Consider the following 23,238-nt stretch of genomic DNA (forward strand, 5'->3'; position numbering starts at 1 on the left):
TTCCTTGGGTCATGCCTGTGAACAGAGACAGTAAAGTATTGTGGGGTGGGATACGAGACAGCAGATTTTCAACTCGGCAAAACTTAGCACTGTGGAAATCTCCTCTTCCCAATTCTTCTGACCCCACACAATTTTAATTTAGTTCTTAAAAAGCAATTTAATTTAGACATAATGCAGGGTAACATGTAATGTCAGTAAAACACGTGCCATTTAATATTTACACAACAGGAACTCTGGTCTCCAGCTAAAGGCTACTTCAGAGTTAGTTTAGGACTTGATCCCCAATTTATTCCCCACAAGTTAACAGCTGATGAGATGCTAATGTACCCCAAACCTAGCCACTTGTTTAAAGTCACTGGAAGCAGGATGAATGTTCCCAATGGCCAGAGAGTCCAGGTTCAGGGGCCACAATATAAAGAAATTTCTTCTCTCAAGCCTCTTTCACACATGCAAGTGATTCCAGGAATTAACCACCAATTGTCCTTTAGTATGAAATCAAAATCAAATCAACGCTGGCATATGACATCATCTCACACTGGGGATTGATGGCCTCAACCCTTGCTACAATCCCCAGTGTCAGCAGATTCCGGCATTGAAATCAGGCAAGTGTGAAACGGGTAATTGCATTGTGGGATTGAAATGACCCAAGTTTTTGCACGAGTTCAGGAGCGTGAAGGAAGAAAAAGAATAAAATTTTGCCATGGGAAAGTTAGTAATGCTATAGCGGACAATTTATAAAGATTGTGGGGAAAAAAGCAATGGTAGACCTGACTTACCAGAAGGCCGTGCAGCAGAGAAACCCCTCGATGAATGCTCCATGCATGCAGCCTGGCATACAGCCCTTTCTCTGCCGCACAGAATTCTGGGAGGGCAGGTCCACCATCACTTTTACCCCCGCTGTATTTATAAATTGTATGCGATAGCATTACCAACTTTCCCACACTATATAAATTGTACTCGAGAGCACTACAAGCTTTCCCATGCTGCATAAATTGAACTCGGTAGTGTGACCAACTTGCCCATCCTGTTTAAAAATTGTCTGCTATTGCTATTTATTGCTAGCACTTATCCATGCTTCCTCATCAAGGTTTATATAGGTTGGCACAACAACAGGGGCTGAAGGGCTCGTACTGTGCTGGACATAAAGCTTAATTATGTCATAATTAGGCATGATTAACTTTGTTCAAATAGAAGATCACAATACATGGATCAGGACTTAGGGCAGGTCCACCATCACTCGCTGCGTCATGACTTCACTGGTAGAAGGTAGAACAGTCCTAACCCTGGGGATGGCTCCTTGCAAATGCGGAAACCGTTCAGTGCTCCAGTTAGTCAAGTGTGAAAATCCAAACCCCCCACCCCCCCAATCCTATCCCAGGACACTGAACAGCCAATTTATTGGGATGCAAGCATGAAAGGGGCTTCAGAGTGGCGAACCTATTGAATTCTCTGCCACAGAAATGATATTGTTCATATTGTCTGAGGGTGCAAGGAACATAGGGAGAATCCTCAAATAGAGAACTCCATTTAGATGAACAGCAAAGCTGGTATCGTATGGAAAGCAGGTCCCAAGGGCTGAATAATATTGCCTTGAGCTAGGTTTCTGCTCAGTTTCTTAATTATGGATGAGTGGTTAACCTCACCTTGATGGAGAAGGGACATACAGCACAGTAACAGGCCCTTCTGGCCCTTGAGCTATGTCACCCACTTAACCTACAACCCCCCCCTATACGTTTTGAAGGGTGGAAAGAAACTGGAGCACCCGGAGGAAAACCCACGCATGACACGGAGACCCTAGAATCTCCTTGCAGACAGCACCGGATTTAACCTCGGGTTGTTGGCACTGTAATAACGTCACGCAAATGGCTACGGAAACCGTGCCACCCCACTCTAGCGAGACTCTGGTCTCTAAAATCAGAGGTCTGAGGGGAGGAGAATCAGTGTTGCGTTTTGGATCGGACCACGACATCAGAAAATTGAGTGTACTTTTATTTACGGCAAAGTTACGAGGCCCTTCTAGCCCCACACCGCCCAAATACACCCATATAACCATATATAACCATGTACCGTTTACAGCACGGAAACAGGCCATGTCGGCCCTTCAAGTCCGTACCGGTTCACTTGAACAACTCCACTAGCTCCTCCGCAAACTCCTGAGGAAGTAGAGGCTTTCTTCACTTATCTTTCTTGCTGTGCTGGGAATAGGTGCTTGGGTAAGCAGTTTTTGGGTAATATAAGCCATGGTCCCACTGCTGAAGTTTGAGACTCTCCGAGAGGTGGCAACATCTCTCAGCAAGAAGAAGAACTTCTAGAGTCCAGCCAACGTCCCGGTCAGGGGAGGTGGAGAAGCTGCTACCGGCGCCCTGACAACCTACTACAAATGTGCAGACGTTGCCTCGCTTCGGCAATTGGGACCAGTCCAAGCGTTGATAAGTATAGTTGGGAAGGGCTTGCATATTGTAGTGTGAAATCAGCTTTTGAATTTGTAATAAACATTTGTATAATCTGAACTGCTCTCGGTGTGTGTGAGTCTATTTTCTTTCGGTAGCTCAAACACTGGGACCAATCTAAAACGAACAAAATGAGAGGTATAAGCTTACCCAAGACAGGAGTGAAGACTGGTGCCAATGGCACTGGCAGAGTGCGTATGTATATTGTATAACATATATAACAATAAACATTATGATTTTGACACAGCTACCCAATAGCTGTTTGAAAGCAACTATTTTCCATGTCAATGCAATCATGAAGAAGGTTCACCAGTGGCTATATGACCAAAAATGAAAATTGCTGGTAAATAAGTAGGTGTCCCAAGACTTTGAAGGATATGTATTTTTAGAATACAAGATGGAGTAGACTGGGTCTTTATTCATTGGAGCGTAGAAGGTTGGGGGGGGGGGGGGGGATTTGATAGAGGTATTTAAAATTATGAGGGGAATAGATAGAGTAGATGTGAATAGGCTCTTCCCCTTGAGGGTAGGCGAGATTGGAACGAGGGGTCATAAAAGTTAATGGTTGGGGGCAAAAGTTTAGAAGTAACATGAAATAGGGCTTCTTCACTCAGAGAGGGGTGGCTGAGTGGAATGAACTTCCAGAAGAGGTAGTTGCACCAGGGTCAATTTTATCATTTAAGAGAAGGTTGGATGAGTGCATGGATGGGAGGGGATTGGAGGGTTATTGTCAGGGAGCAGGTAGGTAGCAGAACACTTAAATCAGACTAGAAGGGCCAAGATGGCCTGATTCTGTACTGTTATTGTTATATATGTTTGATTAACTTTTTTTTAAAAACACCAATGACTTTTTTAAATATATTGGCGAGTTTTCTATAAAATACTAAAGCAGATTCTCTTCAGGAACAAAATAATCTGCTCCATTCCTTCAGATTGTTTTATGGTCATGTGCTAATACACAAAATTCATCAATGTTTGCCTACCATAAAGGGACACAAAGAGATGCCACTGGCAATGGCCTGAAGCCCCATCAATAAGAGAAAGAGGAGCAAAAGAGAGTCCCATCAGAGACGTCGCGTGCCCAGGATTCGCCGCCTGCACTTCCACAGCGTCTGCAGCCGCACAGACTCCCTTTTGAGTCAACGGTGAACCAGAGCTCCCAGGTCCATGCCTCCGATACAAGCAGGCATCATTTTCCCCTTCAGAGGGCGATCGGGATATTAAATAGTGATGTACTGACACTACTACACACTAGCCAATATTCTACTTGGTACACAAAGCTCTCTCGCCTGTCTTCTGCTCAGACTTTGACCAAGGGCTCAGGCCCAAAACATTGGTTATATCCCTGCTTCCTGTGGACACTGCGTAACCTGCTGAGGTTACCTCCAGCACCTTTGTGTATTGCACTCAATCACAGCATCTGCAGACTTTTCTGTTCAATTCTTATATTAATCTTAGTGTATTTTGAATAAATGTTTTCTCCCCCTGACCAAGAGTCAATGTGTTGTTGATCCCAACATTAACAGACCATAAATTTGTCATTTCATCTGAACAGCCTGCTTCAGTGAGGAACCAGTGTTGAGCCTGACCCTCTCTCTCTTGCACGGTTGACACAGTCTCCCACGTCAACTCCACAAACAAGTAGCACTCGTGCAAAATATCCTGCATCATGCAGCCAGTTATGGAACAAATTCAAAATGTCTATGGTCCTGAATCTGACCAGGAACTCACCACGTCCCATTCCTCACCGTAGGTAGTTACTTACGGTCAAGAAAAAAAAGGCTCTCCACCTCACTTCCAAGGGGTAAAGATGCCTGAGCATGAATTTTTTTAACATGCGATACCCCTTGTACATGAGTTCAGGATTGAAGAGTGTTCGCTTAGAACAGAGATGTGGAGGAATTTCTTCAGCCAGAGGGAGGTAAAATTGTGGAATTTGTTGCCACAGGCATTTGTGGAGGCCAGATCATTTGATGTATTTAAGACAGATTGTTAGGTTCTTGATTAGCCAGGGGATCAAGGTCATGGGGACAATGGGGACGAGTGGAGAAATGGATTCGCTCATGATTAAATGATGGGGCAGACTTGATGGGCTGAACAGCCCACTTTTGCTCCTAAGAATTAGTCTTAACAACAGTGCGGAGTGCCACTCCATCCATCTGTGTCACTTGGTATCATTCTTCCCTTGGAGTCAAATAGTCACTGGTTCAAGCCTCACTAGAGATTCCTGCCTACAAAAGTCTTAGCTGGCTTTCCAGGACAACTTTGAGGTGGCACTGCATGATCCTGTGTTTAGGATGAGTCATTAAATGTAAGAAATGCCTGCTCTGCCGTGTGGGTGTGAAGGAACCCACAGTCCTATCTGGTAGATGAGCAATGGTCGTCATCTCCTCTCTGGTCAGTACATAGCCCTGAAACAACATTTCAGTTTAGCTAGTCATTGTTTCATTGCTGTTTCTGGATACTTTTAGAATGTAATCAGGCTGCAGTGATTTTTTTTTCCTTACGCCACTGATTGTTCTACAAAACTTACTTCATTGGCCACAAAGTTACAGGATGTCCTGAAAGCAATTTAAAAAAATGTAAATTTCTCCTCTTTCATCAATTTCACCAAACATTTCCATGACTGAATAGGCCAACACTCTATTGAAAGTGATTTCTACAACATTTTTTGCCTTTCTTATTATAAAATCAATTTATAGTTTCAGTTATAACTGAAGAGCGAGTCATCAGACAAAATGATGCAACGTGTTGATTGAATACTTTACAAATAATCTCTATTAGTGCTTATAAACACGTTAAAAATGCACACGGTGAAAGAATCTTCTGTGAAATACAGTCTTCACAGTTCAATAAAAATACCAGAGTAATTATCATAGTATTATAGAACTCCGTTTAGTCTGGGGCAGGAGCCAAGCGAGGCAGGGCATGGCTGTTCTAACCTCTGGATGTACTATGCCAGTAATTGCAATCAAGTAAACTTCTGTAGATCTGTAGATCCGTGCTCTGCTCTTTTTTTCTCTTTGGCTTGGCTTCGCAGACGAAGATTTATGGAGGGGTAATGTCCACGTCAGCTGCAGGCTCGTTTGTGGCTGACAAGTCCAATGCGGGACAGGCAGGCGCGGTTGCAGCGGTTGCAAGGGAAAATTGGTTGGTTGGGGTTGGGTGTTGGGTTTTTCCTCCTTTGTCTTTTGTCAGTGAGGTGGGCTCTGCGGTCTTCTTCAAAGGAAGTTGCTGCCCGCCGAACTGTGAGGCGCCAAGATGCACGGTTTGAGGCAATATCAGCCCACTGGCGGTGGTCAATGTGGCAGGCACCAAGAGATTTCTTTACCTTGTACCTCTTCTTTGGTGCACCTCTGTCACGGTGGCCAGTGAAGAGCTCGCCATATAACACGATCTTGGGAAGGCGATGGTCCAAATAACTGCATCAAGTCGTGGCAATCATTAGCCCCTTTCAAACTCCAGCCCCTGGGTAGCCCACCTGGGACACGGGTACAATTACTGGGGCAAAGGTGCTGAAAGCACTTTTCAAATTGCAGGGGGGGAAAAGAATAATCAACCCGTTAAATTGCCAACTCTGTGATTTAAGGGGGATCTTGCCCCCACAATGATGTGTCACCCACTCACCGGAAGTACTGCTGGATGTTCAAATGCTGGCTGCCCAGTGACGCACGCACGCAAGTGCTGACATCAGTGGAATAAGCGGGTCGGCCGTGGACGGGACCTAGGTAAGTTTAACTGGGTTCCCTGTGACGACCTCGAAGTTGGACCCTTTCTATCTTCTGCAAATTGCCCAGTTAACCCCATTTTACATGGCAGTTTGAAAGGCCTAGATAGAGTAAAGGGGGGGGTGTGTGTGTGTGTGTGTGTGTGTGTGTGTGTGTGTGTGTGTGTGTGTGGTGTGTGTGTGTGTGTGTGTGTGTGTGTGTGTGTGTGTGTGTGTGTGTGTGTGTGTGTGTGTGTGTGTGTGAGAGAGATGCAGCAGAGAACAGAAGTCACGGAAATGAACAAATAAATATTTATTTGCTTTTTGTATTTGCACTTTATATGAAAATGTTCTGTTAATAAAATGATAAATAAATAATTTGTATTAAATAACCTGCTTTCCTTTATATATTGAATTTTTCTTTTACAATGTTCATTTTTAAATATAATTTCAAGCATTACACACTTTGTAGTGAAAAAAATTTATGTTGAGATTTTTTTGTCCAGTGTTGACTTTACTTTTTCTTTAAAACTGCTCGTTTGATAACCATGCCGTATTTGGTAATGAATAAACTATCAAAATTTACCAGTTCATCTCTTTATTCATCCTTAAATTTGTATTTTAAAGTACTGCCCAAGAATCTGGGAAAAATGAAAATCTGGACAGACCCAGTCCCTGAGCAGTCCATATGTTCTGCTGGTTTCTACTTGGAAGTAGACAGTTAAACATGGAACAACTAGATCTGGCCTGCCATTCAACATGATCACGGTGAACACCCAGCGTTTTGCCACCTTCCTGCACCAACTTTTATTTGCTGATCCCCTCAAAAGATAAAAATCTACCATCCTCACAAAGAATATATTCAACCGTCACAGAGCCAATGAAGTGAGCTGGTAATGAGCTAACATTAGTTCTGTTCACACTGTGTGTGCAGACCACATTCCTGTACACAGTCAAAACCCATATGGAATTGGAGTAAGCAGAGTAGGGATAATTCGTAAGAAGCTAAGTACACTTCTGTTCTCAATGATGAAACACATCTTGCAACATTACCTGGCCCCGGCCTAAATCACAGGCTGCAGAAGATAACCCGAGCCTTCCACTGTGAGTCTACTGTGCACCTTGGGAAGCCCCATTCTCAATGTCAAACATATCATCAGCTGCTCTCAACAGGGGCTGTTCGCACAATCCCCCCCCCCCCTCCGCCCTATTCCCGGGGGCCACAACATATTTAAGAAGGGCCATGAACGGAAACCATTTTTTTAAATGTAGTTGGTAGGAGAGAAGTACACAAGAAGCGAACTAAACCTGACTGCTTCACAGGGAAGGGGGCCCATAAACTTCGAGCAGAGATCTAAGGGGAACATAACCAAATAAAAGTTGACAATGGTTGCTAATATGCAGTAAAATCCCTGTTACCCAGAATTCAAGCAGCTGGCAACCTCAAGAAACTGGCAAAAAAAAATCACAGAAAATAAAAGGGTTTAAAAATAAATGGAAGTTTAAAATTGGCATGCCTCACACTGTTAATTCTCCATTCGCACACCACGCAGTCTCAAGTAACCAGAAAACTCACTTATCCGGCATCTACTAATCTCCGTAAGGGGCTGAATAACAGGAGTTTTACTGAACTAAACTACTGCTTTAATCTGGTGATACAAGTCAATGACTTACTACTGTCTGTTTTTATTTTCGACAACAAAAACAAATTAATAGTTTTGGGAACCAATATGGAAAAAGGAATCACCATTCTTCATCTGTAATTTAAGACAAGATATGGAATTTTACTCAGACAAGTGCAAGGTGGTGCACATCAGCAGGTTAAACCAGGGCAAGACTTGTAGTGAACAGTTGGGCCCTGGAGGATTTTGTAGAATAAAGAGACTTGCAGGTACAGGTGCAGAACTCCATGAAAGGGGTGACGCAGATAGACAAGGTGATGAAGAGGCATTTGGCATTGCTTGGCTTCATCAGTCAGGACATTGAGTCCAGGCACAGGAATGCAATGTTACAACTGTACCAGATATTGGTGGGAGCACGTGTGAAGTATAGCGCACAGTTCTAGTCACCTAGCTACAAGATAGAGGTCATTGAGCGATAAATGGTGCAGGAAAGAGTCACAAGAATGTGGGTCTGGAAGGTGAGGTTCGGACTTTTCTCCCTGGGACATTGATGGATGTGGGGGAAATTTTCAGGTTCATTAAAAAAAACCCATGAACCACATAGATAAGGTAAATGGTCATATTTCCTTTACAGGGGTAGGGGAATCTCAAACTAGAGGACGTAGATTTAAGGTGATAGATTTTTTTTTTAAATAAAAACACAGAGGTTGGTGGATATATCGAATGAGCTGCCAGAGAAAGTGGTCGAGTTGGGGGAAATTATAATGCTTCAAAAATATTAGACAAATACATGGATAGGTTAGGCTTAAAGGGATATTCATCAAACATGGCAATTAGCCAACCATTTCAGTTCTGCGTCATACTCCCATACCTGTCCATGGCCTTATGTACTATCCTGTCAAGACCACCTGCGAATTAGAGGAACAACATTTCATTTCCCGTCTGGGCGCTCTCCCGCCAGATGGCATTAACATTGACTTTCCCAGTTTCTGCTAACCTGTTCTCCTCTTCCCCTCCCTCCTTTCTCCACCTATCACCTCCTGCCTTTGTGACTACCGCTTCCACCCCCTGCCCACTCTTTTGCTCAGACACCTGCAGACATTTTTCTAGACCTGGATGAACGGCTCTAGCCCGAAACGTCGTTGATGTATTTTTATCCTCACTATATAAAGGACACTCCTTGACCTGCATTGTGTTTTTTTACTTTGACCTTGGTGTCTGCAGCTTTTCGTGTTTTACTTGGGTATAAATCTTGGTCGGCAAATTGGGTAAAATGTCCCGTTTCTTGCCATCAAACTCCATAACTATGACTAATTGACATTAATCTCCATCACCTTAGCTTTGCAGAGAGTTCATTTCTCAATCAGTCAAAAGGCTCCAAGTCTTTCAGCTAAAATAACAGGATAACACTTGGGTGTAGTACTGGGGAAGTGCTCCATTGCTAAACACTGGGTTCATCAGATTAGAAACTAAGTGCTTTCAGCTATTGTAAGTAGACTTATAAAATCCCAAGACACTAGATGAAGAAATAGATTTTTTTTCCCCCTTGTGTTTGTGCTAAGTTAACCCCTTTATCCAAACAGGAATTAAAAATATCGATAGGTACAAAGATGGCATTCAGAAATGAGGTCTTGGAGAAAATAACATAATATACCTGGCCTGTTTCCGCTCCGTAAATGGTTATATGGTTATACGGGATAAATATTATCTATTTAGGAAGATTTGTAGCCCAAATTTGGATTGTTTTAAATTGAAAATTTGAGAAAGGCAATAGGTGGAGCTTCACCTCCACAGTGTAAGTGATGGAACGATTTAATCAAAAGAGCATCAGTAATTACAAGACAAAGGAACAGAAGGAGGCCACTTGGCCCATCGTGTTTGTTCTGTAAAACTTCACTAAGCTACTCAACACAAGTTCCAATTTCCGGCCTTTTCCCCTATATCCCTTGATGCCCTCATTAATGAGATACTGGTCTATTTCTTGTTTAAATACTCCCAGTGATCTGGCCTCCTCAGCTGTACGCAGCAGCAAGTTCCACAGATCCACGACTCTCTGGCTAAAGAAGTTCTTCCTAATCTGTGTTTTATATGGATAACCTCTAATTTTCAGACTATGACCCCCTTGTCCTCGATTCACCCACCAAGGGAAACATCTCACCCGCATCCACCCTATCTAAACCTTTCAAAATGCCTCTGAGATCTCCTCGCCTTCTCCTCTACTCCAATGAATACAACCCAAGAGCTGCCAAACACTCCTCATGCATTAGCCCCCGAATTCCGGGATTCATCGTCGTAAATCTCCTCTGCACCCTCTCCAACAACATCACGTCCTTTTAAGTTATTCTCCTTACTTTCTTTCCTTTTTTTAGGGGGAGTGGATTCTAGGATTGGGGGGGGGTGATGGGGGATTAGGATGACTTGTAGGGTTTTCTGTAGTCTTTGTGGGGTGTTTTTCTATGTATCTATGTAGTATTTTTGGATAGTTGTTAATGTTTTAATTTTGTGGTTATAATTTTATCTTCTAATAAGAGTATACAAACAAAATAGATAGGTTATTGACTTCAGAACCATTTGCCAGGCACTGCTGGTGAAGAATAGGTGTTTTTAATGGCACTCCTATGGCTTCAATTGAAACTTCTAAAACATCAAGCAGTCCAGTGCAAATATTATTTTTTTTAAATAACAAATACTGATGAAAGCAAATAAAATACAGACAGGAAAGAATTAAAGGAGTGAGCTTCCTTTAGAATCCCTCAGGAATGCTCTACATTGCTCCAACTACAATCGTCATTTAGTTTAGAGGACAACCATTGACACTATTGAAATAAAACACAGCACTGAGGAAACTCAGCAGGTCAAACAGCGCACAGCGAGAGTCCTAAAATCTGGACTGCTCGGGGATTGGATTGGTCCGGGTTTTCTGATGATCTGGATTCTCAGGCAGTACTTTTAAAAATTCAAATCTAAGGAGGAATAAAGAAATGAACAGGTAAACTTTGATAATTATTCATTTAGCAAAGTCAGCATGCTTCACTTATCAAAACGAGCAGCTTTAAGGAATTTTTTAAAATAGATAAATAAATAAATTTTGATAGCTTATTAACAAAATATTTTTATACGAATACAAAGTACAAAAAAACATATTTATTCGTTCATTTCTGTGTGTCTGTGGCACTTATGCGTGCACACAAAAGATCGCTCGATTTTAAAATTTTTCGGAAGTCCAGATTCTTGGGTGATTTGGATTTCTGGACTTTTACTGTGCTTTATGTAGCAAAAGATACAGAACCAACATTTCGGGCTTGAGCCCTTCATCAAGCTACGAGCTAAATGAAGGCAGGCGTCTGAATAAAATGGTGAGGGGTTGTGGGGGAAGGAGATGGGCAAGGGAGGAGCACAGGCCCACAGGCAGGAGGCAACAAGTGGGGCCCAACAGCAAACAGTGGGAGGTGGGATGGCTCTGTGAATGGAGAGGGAAAGGGGGTGGAGAGCTGAGGGGGAAGAGAGGGGGAACAGTCAAACAGAATCCAGAGATGGCGATGTTAATGCCATCCAGTTTGAAGTCTTGCTGCTCTTGGTTTGGCAGTCAGTGCATGAGGTCGTGTTTGAAAATGGGGTGAGTCAAAGGAAAAGTTATGGAGGTTTTTGAAAATGGGACACTATTGTACAGTCTCTCCATTTCAGGAGGGTCTTGTGACTAAGACTCTATACAAGTTCTTTGATTAGGTGGGGAAATGGAGAAACCTTTATGTGAACCCATCTTTGAAATTAAAGCCAACTCATGTGAAAATCTTTTTCCAAGCTAAGTGCAGCGGGCATTTTTTTTAATCTAAGCCATTTAAAGTGATTTTAAGATGGAGATAATGTCCTTGTTATATCTTGGGACAGTCTGGGAGGATAAAATAGTTCCAGGTTAATAAAACTTCCAGAGATTCATTAAGTTTTAGAGGGCAAACAAAAAGCCCCTGAGAATCAAATGCTATTCCTGTAACAGTCTTGGCTAAAGGGATTAGAGCCATCAAATTTAATCTACACAAAAATGATTTGAAACTTGAACAGATTGGAGTTAATAAAGATTTAATTTTCATACTGTTAATTTAAAATAAATTTTTTCGTTGTCTCCAAGAATATAGATTTTAAAAAGTAAATATCAAAGAATTTGAATGTTCATTGTACTATTGCTGCCATCTTCAGTGAAGACATCCATCCTTTGCAGGGTATAATCAAGGTTCAATGTCCCTTTAATGTCTCATAATATTACATGACAATGTAATATACATGATGTGGATCAGCTTCTGTCTGCCTGGGCTGACCTCTTAGCTGGCTGCAGGAAAAGACCCAGTGCGTGGGCGAGTTCACTCTTTTTCTCCCTCGAGACGATCCCGGAGCCCACATTGAGAGCCACGGGTGATGCGGGAGGACCAGTGGGGAGGCTGCGACCGGTTACCAACCTGCAGTTTGGGGATCCACACAGGCTGCGTTGGTTACCAACCTGCAGTTTGGGGATCCACACAGGCTGCGGGCTGCCGGAGACTGGCTCATGGGAACCAGGTATTGGATCCAGGATTCCAGAGGGTGACGAGGGCGAGAAGGGCCTGAGGGGTTCCTGATGGTATCGGACGTTTGGATCTGGAGTCACCGATGGTTTGAACTGAAGTCTGTGTGGCTTCAGAGGCAAATCCATGGACCCTCAGTGTCTCTTACAGGTCTCTTTTGTACTGTGAAGGGAGCCGGGGAAAGTTCATGCCAACTTTTTGTTTGCCTCATTACAGGCATACATCGTATATATTGCATTTATTGTATCATTACATGACAATAAAAGGAACATTGAACCTTAAGGCAAACACAGAGTTGCCATGAACATTGACCAGTGTCCCAAACAGGAGAAAGAGAAGCAAAAGAGAACCCCTTCGGAAACGCTGAGTATCTGTGGTTCACCTCCAGTGCTCCCACAGCCTCCACGCTGATTTCCCCAGAGCAGCCATTCTCAACAGAAGCCACAGCATATTTAAGGGGTGGGGGGGGGGGGGGGAAATGGACCGGTCATATGTAGTCTGTAGGAGAGAAGTACAGAAGAAACCAGCTAATGACTGCTTCACAGGGGGGGGGGGGGGGGGGCCATAAACTTTGAGCAAGGGAGCGATAGCCAAACAAGAAGGTTGGGAACGGCTGCTCAACAGGACCTCATCAAAACATTCTTCAATATCCTCACTGAATATCTATGGCAGTTGGACTTCCAGCCTAGTCAATCCATGCCGATCAAAAGGCAAGAACCCAACTGCACTGTATCCAGCACATCATCACCCAAGATCAACCATCGCACTGACTCGGTGCCGCAGCGAACATCAGGCTGACCCGCACGTCTTAGTCATTTGCTGAATAAATTTAGTCGAGCATATGAGGAAGGACCTTTGTCTCTATTTTTAAGCTATAGGCGTAACTTGTTTAATTATCTGATTGTGTATATACAACCCAACAAAACAGTGTCTCTCCAGACCACAAAAATCACGCAATACGCAGCACATAAAGGTCACATAAATAATCAAAATAAATATATATATATATATATATATATATATATATATATACATACACATATATATATTATATATATAAACATTTCCATGGTTACTGGGTAACGTTCATCAGTCTCACAGTCTATGGGAAGAAACTGTTCCCCAACAGGGCAGCCCCGATTTTGATACTCATGTTTCTCCTTGATGGAAGTGGGTTGAAGACACAATGCGCTGGATGGAAAGGGCCTTCTAGAATCCCTTGAGCCCTATTTCAACAACACTCCCAGTAAATGTCGTTTATTGAGTAAACAAGACCCTCGGCTGTTTTAACGATCCTCTGTATAGATTTCCAGTCTGATGCTTTGTAGCTACCATAATGGAGCCAGACAATCAACTGTGCCCCTATAAAATGTTGTGAAGATGGGGGCCAGTAGCCTTGCCCTCCTCGCCCTCAAGAAATGTTGATGCTGCTACACCTTCCTGACAATTGAGGAGTTGTGAGCCCAGGATAGGTTGTCCCTTATAATGCAAGTAAACTCAAAAGTTTTCCCTACAAGTCCTCTGCTGACGCCAGATGACCATTTCTAATTCTTGAAAGGCGCGGTTGCCTATCTAGAGGACTTAAAACGTTTGGCTGGACTCCTGTAGGCAATCTTTCTCCTCTTCCTCCCTGTGGTGTTTCACAAATACTGTCTGTTTGAATGCGTTATTAATATCCACAGCTGCACACCTGCATTCAAGGGCATAGCAGGATGGAACACTTGACGGCTCCAACCTCATTTTACTTTGATGCCCACCTAAACAGTGTAGGAAGATTAGCTACTGTTGCAAACCATGATTCCACATATTCTGAAACGCTCACAGAAGCAGCAAGTGCAGCTGCCATTTGAGGTTCAGATGACATACTCAAAAGTTAGAATGAATCGGGACTCAGATTCTGGCAAAAAAAAGTTGTGTGCTTTTTAGTTAATACTGGCTGGTGCAGGGAAAAATCTCCCCACTGTCGAGAACATCCACGGAGAATACGGCCATTGGAGAGCAGCAGCAATCAGCATAGATCCACCCCCCCCCCCCCCCCACCCCCAGCATACCGTCTGTTCTCGCTGCTGCCATCAGGAAAGAGGTATCGGTGTCACAAGACTCGCACCGCTAGGTTCAGAAACAGCTGCTCCCCCTCCACCGTCAGACTCCTCAACAGCCAACTCAATCAGGGACTCATTTAAAGACTCGCACTTTGCTCATTATTTATTACTGAGTATTTACTTCTGTAATTGTAGTTAGCTTATTTACATCTTTCTTCTATTTACATTTATTTCTTTTGTATATATTCTTTACTTCTTGAGTACAGTTTATAGTTATTGGTGATTAGAAATTTTGCCTGGCTCATAGGAAAATGAATATGTGATATTATGTATATACTCTGACAAGGCTCTAAAGGTTGTCATAGCTGAAGGGTGGTCATGGGAACAAGCTCCCATTGCTACACAAATATTCTTCATGGCGTGCGACTCACACAGCCTCTGACAACCAAGACCAACTCCTGGCCTTCATGTGTGGCATAGTTCTTCTCCTGGCAGAGCTGTTCTCACTGATAGGAGAAGGGGCAAAGGCGGGCCACTGGCACTTTGAAACCAGACGCACTGGGCAGATGGTGCTCGTTACCCACGGATGGTAACTCATCTAGTAGAGGGAAAAGTTTGATTTCAAACCTCCGCTCTCTATCCTCCTTTCTGCTCATTCCTTGAAGAAGGGTTCCCGTGGCTACACCCGCTCATGGGAAAGGCTGTGGGAGTGAACTCTGAGGAAAAATCCAGAGTCCTGAAGGCAGCTGACTGCTGTACCCAGCACCAGCTGGACCTGGAGGGGTGGTGGGTGGGGGGGGGGGGGGGAGAAGAGGGGGTCCCACTGCACGAGTTACAGACAGATCTCCATATCAACTTTGTGCCCTGGAGAGGCCACTCCAACCAGAGATGCAGTACCAATAATTGACTCTGACTGACAAAGGACACACACACAATTTGAACTTTGACTTGTGTGTACATTTAGCGATGGGATACAAAAATAATTCACGCCTTGTAAAGTTTAGAAAACATGTAAACTTCACATAGAAACAAAGACTGAATTTGTCCTTTGCACATACATAGGCAATAATGATGCCTGTTTATCCACATCCATGTGTACTGATCACAACTAGTGAGCAGCCCAGACACATAGACAAGTTCATCTGTGGGTGACAGAGTTCTAGTGCAGAACACTAAAGTGCTGGAGAAACTCAGCAGGTCCCACAGCACCCATAGAAAGCAAGACAGTCCACATTACGGGCCTGAGCCCTCCTTCAGGTGTGGCCATAGACAAGTGCTCCCTCATGCCACAATCACAAGTCAACATTGATGGAACATCAGTAACAAGCGTCCACAGGGTTGCTTTTATCCTGTATCTCTAACATACCGTCACACATATGGTCAAACTAAAATCAATAAAAGCTTAGCAGATATAGATCAGCAAACAAATTATTAGACCAACTTAAAAAAGGTAAATTAACGTTTTTAATTCAGTAATAACCCAATTGTTGCTTGCAACCCAACACTACTCATGGGAACAATCACACACATGGAATTTTAGGACAGACAGGCTGTGCACGCACGGTCTAACTAGCACAACCATTATTGAAATGTTAACCAATGTGCATTGTGATCATTCCGTTTATAGATCTCATGTTTGAAAACAAACCTTCAAAGATTAAATCTCATACAACCCTTCAGATGACTGAAGTCGGACAAGAAGTCTAAACATGGTCAGCGTGTCAAGCAGAAGGCCACGCACAGAAACAATGTGATATTTCAAGTCGATGACCTTTCATCGTGATTGCTCCTCTCACCGGCCGGCCCACCATCTCTGTACCGACCGTCAACTGCCCACAAATCTCGGTTCCCCTACATGCTAACATCTTCCCCTAGATTCTCCCACTCCCCACATAAGAGGGGTGGTGTGCAGAGGCCAATGAAAACCAGCGATGATAGCAAACACAAGGGCACATTTGTTTAAGGTGAGTGGAGGAAAGTTTAGGGAGACGCCATTTTACACAGGGAGTGGTGGGTCGATTCAAACTAACAGGCACGTGGATACAAGAAAAATGGAGAGTTGTGAGGGTGTGGTAGGGAAGGGTTAGATTGTTGTGAAGCAGCACAACTTTGTGGACTGAAGGGCCTGTTCTGTCCTCTAACCCATATCTTGGGGAACTATTGAGTATTTCCAACTGTTTGGGGGTCTTCGTGTTTCCCCCAGAAATGTGCTACATTATAAATAATTCGACAAATCCTTCCACACAACCATTTGGTTTACTGAAAAGCTGATATTGACGCCAACACACGTGTATTAAGTTGAAAAAAAACACTGGATGAGTGACACAGTGCTGTGCTATCAATAGCTCCAAGCACTGGACGCTTGCTGACAGATAGGCTTTAATGACCATAAACTGATGGCACATCTCATGTTGTTGGCCGGAGCTTGTTCTGGGGCAGGAGGTTGTGGCCTTTATTGGGGGAATGAAAGGGGAAGGAGCCACAGGTACAATCAACGGGTCAACCATACCTGCACAAAGAGTAATGCAGTGGTTCCACCGCACACAGTAATGGAGTCTGCAGTCTCACCGGCTAATTCCAGGCAACACGTTGATATTTAACAAAACCTAGCCAGCTCAAATTATTTATTTTACATGACATCATTTGCATTGGGGTTGCCAAGGTGCCCCAGACTCAGAGAAGAGAGAACTTTGGTCAGGCTGCTTGGACACTGGTCACACTCGGGACCACGCAGGGTCCCAGCTGGGCAAAAGGGGGGGGGGGGCGGGGCTACAGCTGCTGCTCGGCCGGGGTGGGGGGGGGGCACGGCTGCAGGCGCTGCTCGGCCGGGGTGGGGGGCACGGCTGCAGGCGCTGCTCGGCCGGGGTGGGGGGCACGGCTGCAGGCGCTGCTCGGCCGGGGTGCGGGGCACGGCTGCAGGCGCTGCTCGACCGGGGTGGGGGGCACGGTTGCAGGCGCGGCCGGGGTGGGGGGCACGGCTGCAGGCGCTGCTCGGCCAGGGTGCAGGGGGGCACGGCTGCAGGCGCTGCTCGGCCGGGGTGGGGGGCACGGCTGCAGGCGCTGCTCGGCCGGGGTGCGGGGCACGGCTGCAGGCGCTGCTCGGCCGGGGTGGGGGGCACGGCTGCAGGCGCTGCTCGGCCGGGGTGCGGGGCACGGCTGCAGGCGCTGCTCGACCGGGGTGGGGGGCACGGTTGCAGGCGCGGCCGGGGTGGGGGGCACGGCTGCAGGCGCTGCTCGGCCGGGGTGGGGGGGGCACGGTTGCAGGCGCTGCTCGGCCGGGGTGGGGGGCACGGCTGCAGGCGCTGCTCGGCCGGGGTGGGGGGCACGGCTGCAGGCGCTGCTCGGCCGGGGTGGGGGGGGGTCACGGCTGCAGGCGCTGCTCGGCCGGGGTGGGGGGCACGGCTGCAGGCGCTGCTCGGCCGGGGTGGGGGGGGGTCACGGCTGCAGGCGCTGCTCGGCCGGGGTGGGGGGCACGGCTGCAGGCGCTGCTCGGCCGGGGTGGGGGGCACGGCTGCAGGCGCTGCTCGGCCGGGGTGGGGGGCACGGCTGCAGGCGCTGCTCGGCCGGGGTGGGGGGCACGGCTGCAGGCGCTGCTCGGCTGGGGTGCGGGGCACGGCTGCAGGCGCTGCTCGACCGGGGTGGGGGGCACGGTTGCAGGCGCGGCCGGGGTGGGGGGCACGGCTGCAGGCGCTGCTCGGCCAGGGTGCAGGGGGGCACGGCTGCAGGCGCTGCTCGGCCGGGGTGGGGGGCACGGCTGCAGGCGCTGCTCGGCCGGGGTGCGGGGCACGGCTGCAGGCGCTGCTCGGCCGGGGTGGGGGGCACGGCTGCAGGCGCTGCTCGGCCGGGGTGCGGGGCACGGCTGCAGGCGCTGCTCGACCGGGGTGGGGGGCACGGTTGCAGGCGCGGCCGGGGTGGGGGGCACGGCTGCAGGCGCTGCTCGGCCGGGGTGGGGGGGGGCACGGTTGCAGGCGCTGCTCGGCCGGGGTGGGGGGCACGGCTGCAGGCGCTGCTCGGCCGGGGTGGGGGGCACGGCTGCAGGCGCTGCTCGGCCGGGGTGGGGGGGGTCACGGCTGCAGGCGCTGCTCGGCCGGGGTGGGGGGCACGGCTGCAGGCGCTGCTCGGCCGGGGTGGGGGGGGTCACGGCTGCAGGCGCTGCTCGGCCGGGGTGGGGGGCACGGCTGCAGGCGCTGCTCGGCCGGGGTGGGGGGCACGGCTGCAGGCGCTGCTCGGCCGGGGTGGGGGGCACGGCTGCAGGCGCTGCTCGGCCGGGGTGGGGGGCACGGCTGCAGGCGCTGCTCGGCCGGGGTGCAGGGGGGCACGGTTGCAGGCGCTGCTCGGCCATTATTCCCCCCATCCCCGTTGCTCGACCTCTTGCTTTCCCCCAGCAGGCGGTCCAGAGGGCGCACTGGAGGCTGCCAGTTAGCGCGGCGCTGAATTGCCGGCAGGTTCACGGCAACCTTTGTTCCAAAGCAGTGGCTCTGTCCTTAACTCACACACACCACCTGAAGTCACCCTTTCCTCGCCATCCTATCCCATAGGAAGGGGGGAGAGAGAAAGTCTGGGAATCTGAGGGGCTGGGAACCACTGGGAAAGTTAGCGCAACTCTTTTCGAGAGCACAGCCGACTTTTAAAACTCACCATGTTGCTTGTACGTTCAGGGAGAGTCGTCCTGTTCCGGGCGCCTGCAGCCACTCTCCTCCTTCACCGGCGATCCCGTGTCTGGGACAGAGTGCGGAACTCCTCCATCCGGGACGAGGACGGAGCATCAGCGCATTCGGCCCATCTTCCCGGCCGCGAGGAGCCAAGGTCTCGGTCTCGCTGGAGGAGGGGGTGGTTGCCCGAGCCGGTTCGTGCGCGGTTGGCCGGGATCTCGTCACGCCAGTGGGCGTGCGGCGAGGGGGCTGGGCGGAGCAGGGGCCGGACTGGGCGGAGCAGGGGCCGGACTGGGCGGAGCAGGGGCCGGACTGGGCGGAGCAGGGGCCGGACTGGGCGGAGCAGGGGCCGGACTGGGCGGAGCAGGGGCCGGACTGGGCGGAGCTGAAACCCGGGCAGTCCGGCGCGCAATGCCTCTCCTCTTAGCCAGACGTACATTCAGTCCAAACCTTCCCCTTCCTCCCAAATCAAACGCGACAATCTGCGGACCCCGTGGAGAAACTCCGCGTGTCCTCAATGTAGCAGAGATAAAGATACAGAACCAATGTTTCGGGCTCGAGCCCCTTCCTCAAAGCGTGAGCAAAATGTAGACAGGCGCCCGAACTATAGCAAAGGGGCAGCACAGTCGGTGTAGTGGTTAGTGCCATGCCTTTACAGCGCCCGCGATCAGGGCTTAGGTTCCAATCCCACCCTGTTTATAAGAAATTTATATTTGGGGTTCCAACAGGGGGGGGCTCCAGTTTTGTCTCACCGTTCAGAATGTACCTGGGTTGTACATTGTAGAGCGCGTCGAAAGAACCAAAGACTTATTGATCCAAACCAAGGCTTTTATTAACCGAAAGACTGGAGTGTATCACATGTAGGTCGACCAGTCCAGAATGACCTGGTCTGGCTAGGAGCAATCCTTTAAGACCTGCCAGTAAGTAAATATCAGAAAACAATATACCAAAGAATCCAGAGATCTTCCTCCTAAGTAACATAAAAAACAAAGAATTTGGAATTGATTTGGAGGATGCACAAAAAAGATTTATTAAGATAGTTCTAGCTGTAGCAAAAAAATGTATTATGTCAACCTGGAAATTGGAAGATAATTTGAAAATACAACAATGGTATATAGAAATGAATAAATGTATTCCATTAGAAAAAATAACATATAGTTTAAGAAATAATATTGAAATATTCGAACAAATATGGGAGCCTTACATGAAACACAATAGCAAAAACCTACCGGGGACAATCACTACCTAAGTTAACAGAAGGAAAAGGAAATGAAAAGAATGGACTCAGTGGAATTTCTGGTGTATTTTTATTGAATGACAATATTGTCTGACTGGTTTAATGTATCCTAGATTGTATACCTTAAATGGACGGGAGGGGGGAGGTACGGGGGGTGGGATTGGAGGAGGGAGTGGGGGGAGAAAATGGCACTGTATATGTGTGAAAAGGAAAAAGTGTGTACCATGGTTAATGTGATTTATGGTGTGAAAAATAAAAAATTGAAGAAAATTCATTTTCTGCATTCGCACTTGGACGTCTTCCCTGCTGATCTTGGAGCAGTCAGAGACGAACATTATGGAAGGTTTCACCAGGATATTGCAACCGGTATCAATACTGGCCGACTATTGTTGGACACTGACACAAGAGGCATCAGATGCTGAGTACAAATGAAAATCAGCAACAAAACATTTTTATTTGTCAGCATCATTATGCGATTAAACCTGCTAAATTAAAAAAAAACCTGCCAGTAGGTGTGGCTACACTCTCAGCCAATCACAGTCATCCTACACTACCATCTGTACATATACACATTGGTGATAGAATCTGTACTATCACGTACGTTAATTAGGCCTGGGCAGAAATGGCCTGTTACTGTAGGTTACTGTAGACGTCCAAGTGCGAATGCAGAAAATGAATTTTCTTCAATCTGTGGTGAAACCACTTGTGCATGGAAATGCCTTGACTTTATATGTTCAACCCTGGTCTCACTGTCCAGCTTGTGACCCCCCCCTTTACCCCCTTTATTCCCCATAAAGGCTGTCATGCCACAACCCTGCACCCGTTTGAGTTCGGGACAGTGTGAGCCAGCAACGCAATAAAAGCCTTCTGTTCCTGTACTTCAGTCTTTGGGTTAATTGGTTGGTTATTTTAATTTAGATATTGATACACAATGTTGAACTGGGCTTGTTTACATTTTGCTCATATTTTAATGAAAGACACAAGCCCAGAAATGTTGGTTATAGATCTTTAACTTTGCTATAGTTCGGGTGCCTACTGACATTTTGCTCTTATCTTGCCTTACCTTTGCTATATAAAGGACACTGTTTGACCTGCTGAGTTTCTCCAGCGTTGTGTTTTTAAAATCAAATGAAGCGCAATTTGCATGGTACTAACCGACTGCCATTTGAGGCACACAGCAGTCTATTCTCGTCAGTAACAGCATTTAGTATAAAAATATGTATATTTTAGTCCAAATGAGTGGATGCTAATATTAAATGGTACATGGGCAGGTTAGAAGGGACGGGGCCTTGCCCTGTTCAGGGGGCAGGTGTGGCATGGTCACATTTTAGCTACACTGGTAGTCGGTGCCACAAAAAGATCTAAACTCCCACAATATTTAAGAATGGATCCGAATTGATTGGATGATTTATTTTCATGTGTATTGTGTGCTATCCAGGCAAGTCAAACTATACACAGTACAGCAGGTGGTGCACGTGTGGCAGCCCGCAATTGCAGAGATCGGGACGGCACATTTCGCGGCAGCAGACATGGACAGAGATCGCTAAAGTGACTCCCAAGACAACGAATCGGCATGGTTGAAAGTTGGAGCAGTACAAGACCAGCAGCCCTAAAATGGCGCTGGCCTAGCTGCCCAGCTAACAGATCAATAACAGGCTGGGGAAGAAGGGTATTCACATGCAAGAATGTTCCCGCCCACTATTGTTAAGCATGCAGTTGATGTCAGCCAATCAAACAAATGGCAGGAACTCTAACTGTATAAAAGGAGCCTTTTCAGCCTCAATAAATCTCAGAGCTTAACCTCCCACACTGTCAGTGTGTGTGTTTCTTTGTAGCAGCTGACTACACAAGAATGAAAAAAACAAAGTGCATGCATAATGTCACAAAAAACAGAAAGTGCAGGTTAGAGTGTGTATGAGAAAAGGTATGGTTGAACCATTCAAGGGCAGGTCTGTTCAAGAGCCTGATAACAGCAGATAAAAATTGTCCTTGAATCTGGAGTGCATGTTTATAAATTCAAGTATCTTTTGCCCATGGGAGAACCCTCCATCCTAACAATCACAGCCATCGCTGGCTGTCAGACCTGCCCCCCCCCCCCCCACTCCCTCCTGTGTCACTAGCATCTATCTTTATGCACTCTAGTGACTCTCCGCCGCACCCCCCCCCCCCCCCAGCCGCATCACTAGCTTGTATCTAATGATGCTTGATGCAATAAAGAGCGTACTCGTCTCTTATGTTCCCCCTCCTGTTGACAGGTAGGATGCGGCCATCACGCTCACCCCCCACCTGAACGAGGCCCCTTCTAACACCCTAATGCCCCACCTCTAACATTCATTCTGACGCCGAACCTGGTGCTGCTTGCTCTCCTGAGGCAGCGTGAGGTGAAAATAAAGTCAGGTTGGTTCATGTGATGGCCTGAACTCCATTCACAACTCTGCAGTTACATGTGGATTTGGGCAGAGCAGTTCTTGTAACAAGCTGTGATGTATCCAGATAGGATACTTTCTATGTTCCTCTATAAAGGTCAGTAAGGGACAGTGGGGAGAAGCATCTGGATAGGCACTTGAATTACCATGGGACGCACACCAAGTACTGGTAAATGCATGGTATCACCATGGACACGTGCTGTATTTCAGGATGAATTGGCTCTGATTAGAGTCTGATTAAATCTCACATAATTGCTATAACTTTTAAAATGTTGAGATTACACAATGAGTCTATCAGATTAGCTTTGACGAGTTATTTTCAGGAAAAACTACGTCTTGATTCAGTAAGTAGCCTCTTATCCCTACAGGAAACCCGTGAACTAGTTACTGTAGGAATCATAGGTTTAATTTTTTTTTAATGGGGACATGTAATTCAGAAAAAAAAAATTCAAAAATGTATTTGACATTCATAGAACTATAGAGCTTGGAAACAGGCCCTTGCCCATGCCGACCAAAAGTACAACCCCCTTCATAAAGATGGTAAATA

The 23,238-nt window shown here is 46.7% G+C and overlaps 2 protein-coding genes across 6 annotated transcripts in view; one reads left to right on the forward strand and one right to left on the reverse strand.

Annotated features, from left to right (window-relative positions):
- myo1ea (myosin IEa) overlaps window positions 1-19,278 on the reverse strand; it is a 162,862-nt gene extending 143,584 nt beyond the window's left edge. For 3 of the 4 annotated variants that reach the window (XM_069911259.1, XM_069911258.1, XM_069911257.1), the window contains exon 1: window positions 19,015-19,277. In XM_069911259.1, the coding sequence (XP_069767360.1) occupies window positions 19,015-19,017 (3 nt within the window). In that variant the 5' untranslated portion in view covers window positions 19,018-19,277. Of the gene's footprint in view, window positions 1-19,014 lie in introns of all 4 variants that reach the window. The other variant, XR_011348776.1, reaches the window with a different exon arrangement.
- On the forward strand, window positions 10,588-22,070 carry LOC138749621 (PE-PGRS family protein PE_PGRS61-like). Of its 2 annotated transcripts, XM_069911262.1 has the most exons (4): window positions 10,588-10,767; window positions 16,004-16,340; window positions 19,035-19,182; window positions 21,704-22,070. In XM_069911262.1, the coding sequence occupies exons 2-4, from the start codon at window positions 16,308-16,310 to the stop codon at window positions 21,844-21,846; spliced, it is 324 nt and encodes a 107-aa protein (XP_069767363.1). In that variant the 5' UTR covers window positions 10,588-10,767; window positions 16,004-16,307; the 3' UTR covers window positions 21,847-22,070. The 2 variants fall into 2 exon arrangements, with proteins under 2 accessions (XP_069767363.1, XP_069767362.1); XM_069911261.1 differs by lacking the exon at window positions 21,704-22,070 and having other exon boundaries at window positions 19,035-20,402.
- Window positions 22,071-23,238: the final 1,168 nt, after the last annotated feature.

Source organism: Narcine bancroftii, chromosome 14 (assembly GCF_036971445.1).
Source record: "Narcine bancroftii isolate sNarBan1 chromosome 14, sNarBan1.hap1, whole genome shotgun sequence".
NCBI classification, from domain to species: Eukaryota; Metazoa; Chordata; class Chondrichthyes; order Torpediniformes; family Narcinidae; genus Narcine; species Narcine bancroftii.

Bases quoted from the DNA above. Each gene is read 5' to 3' on its own strand.
- LOC138749621 (XM_069911261.1), top strand. From the start codon at position 16,308: ATGATAGCAAACACAAGGGCACATTTGTTTAAG. The intron at 16,341-19,034 runs GTGAGTGGAGGA...TTGTACGTTCAG, and splicing joins CAAGGGCACATTTGTTTAAG to GGAGAGTCGTCCTGTTCCGG.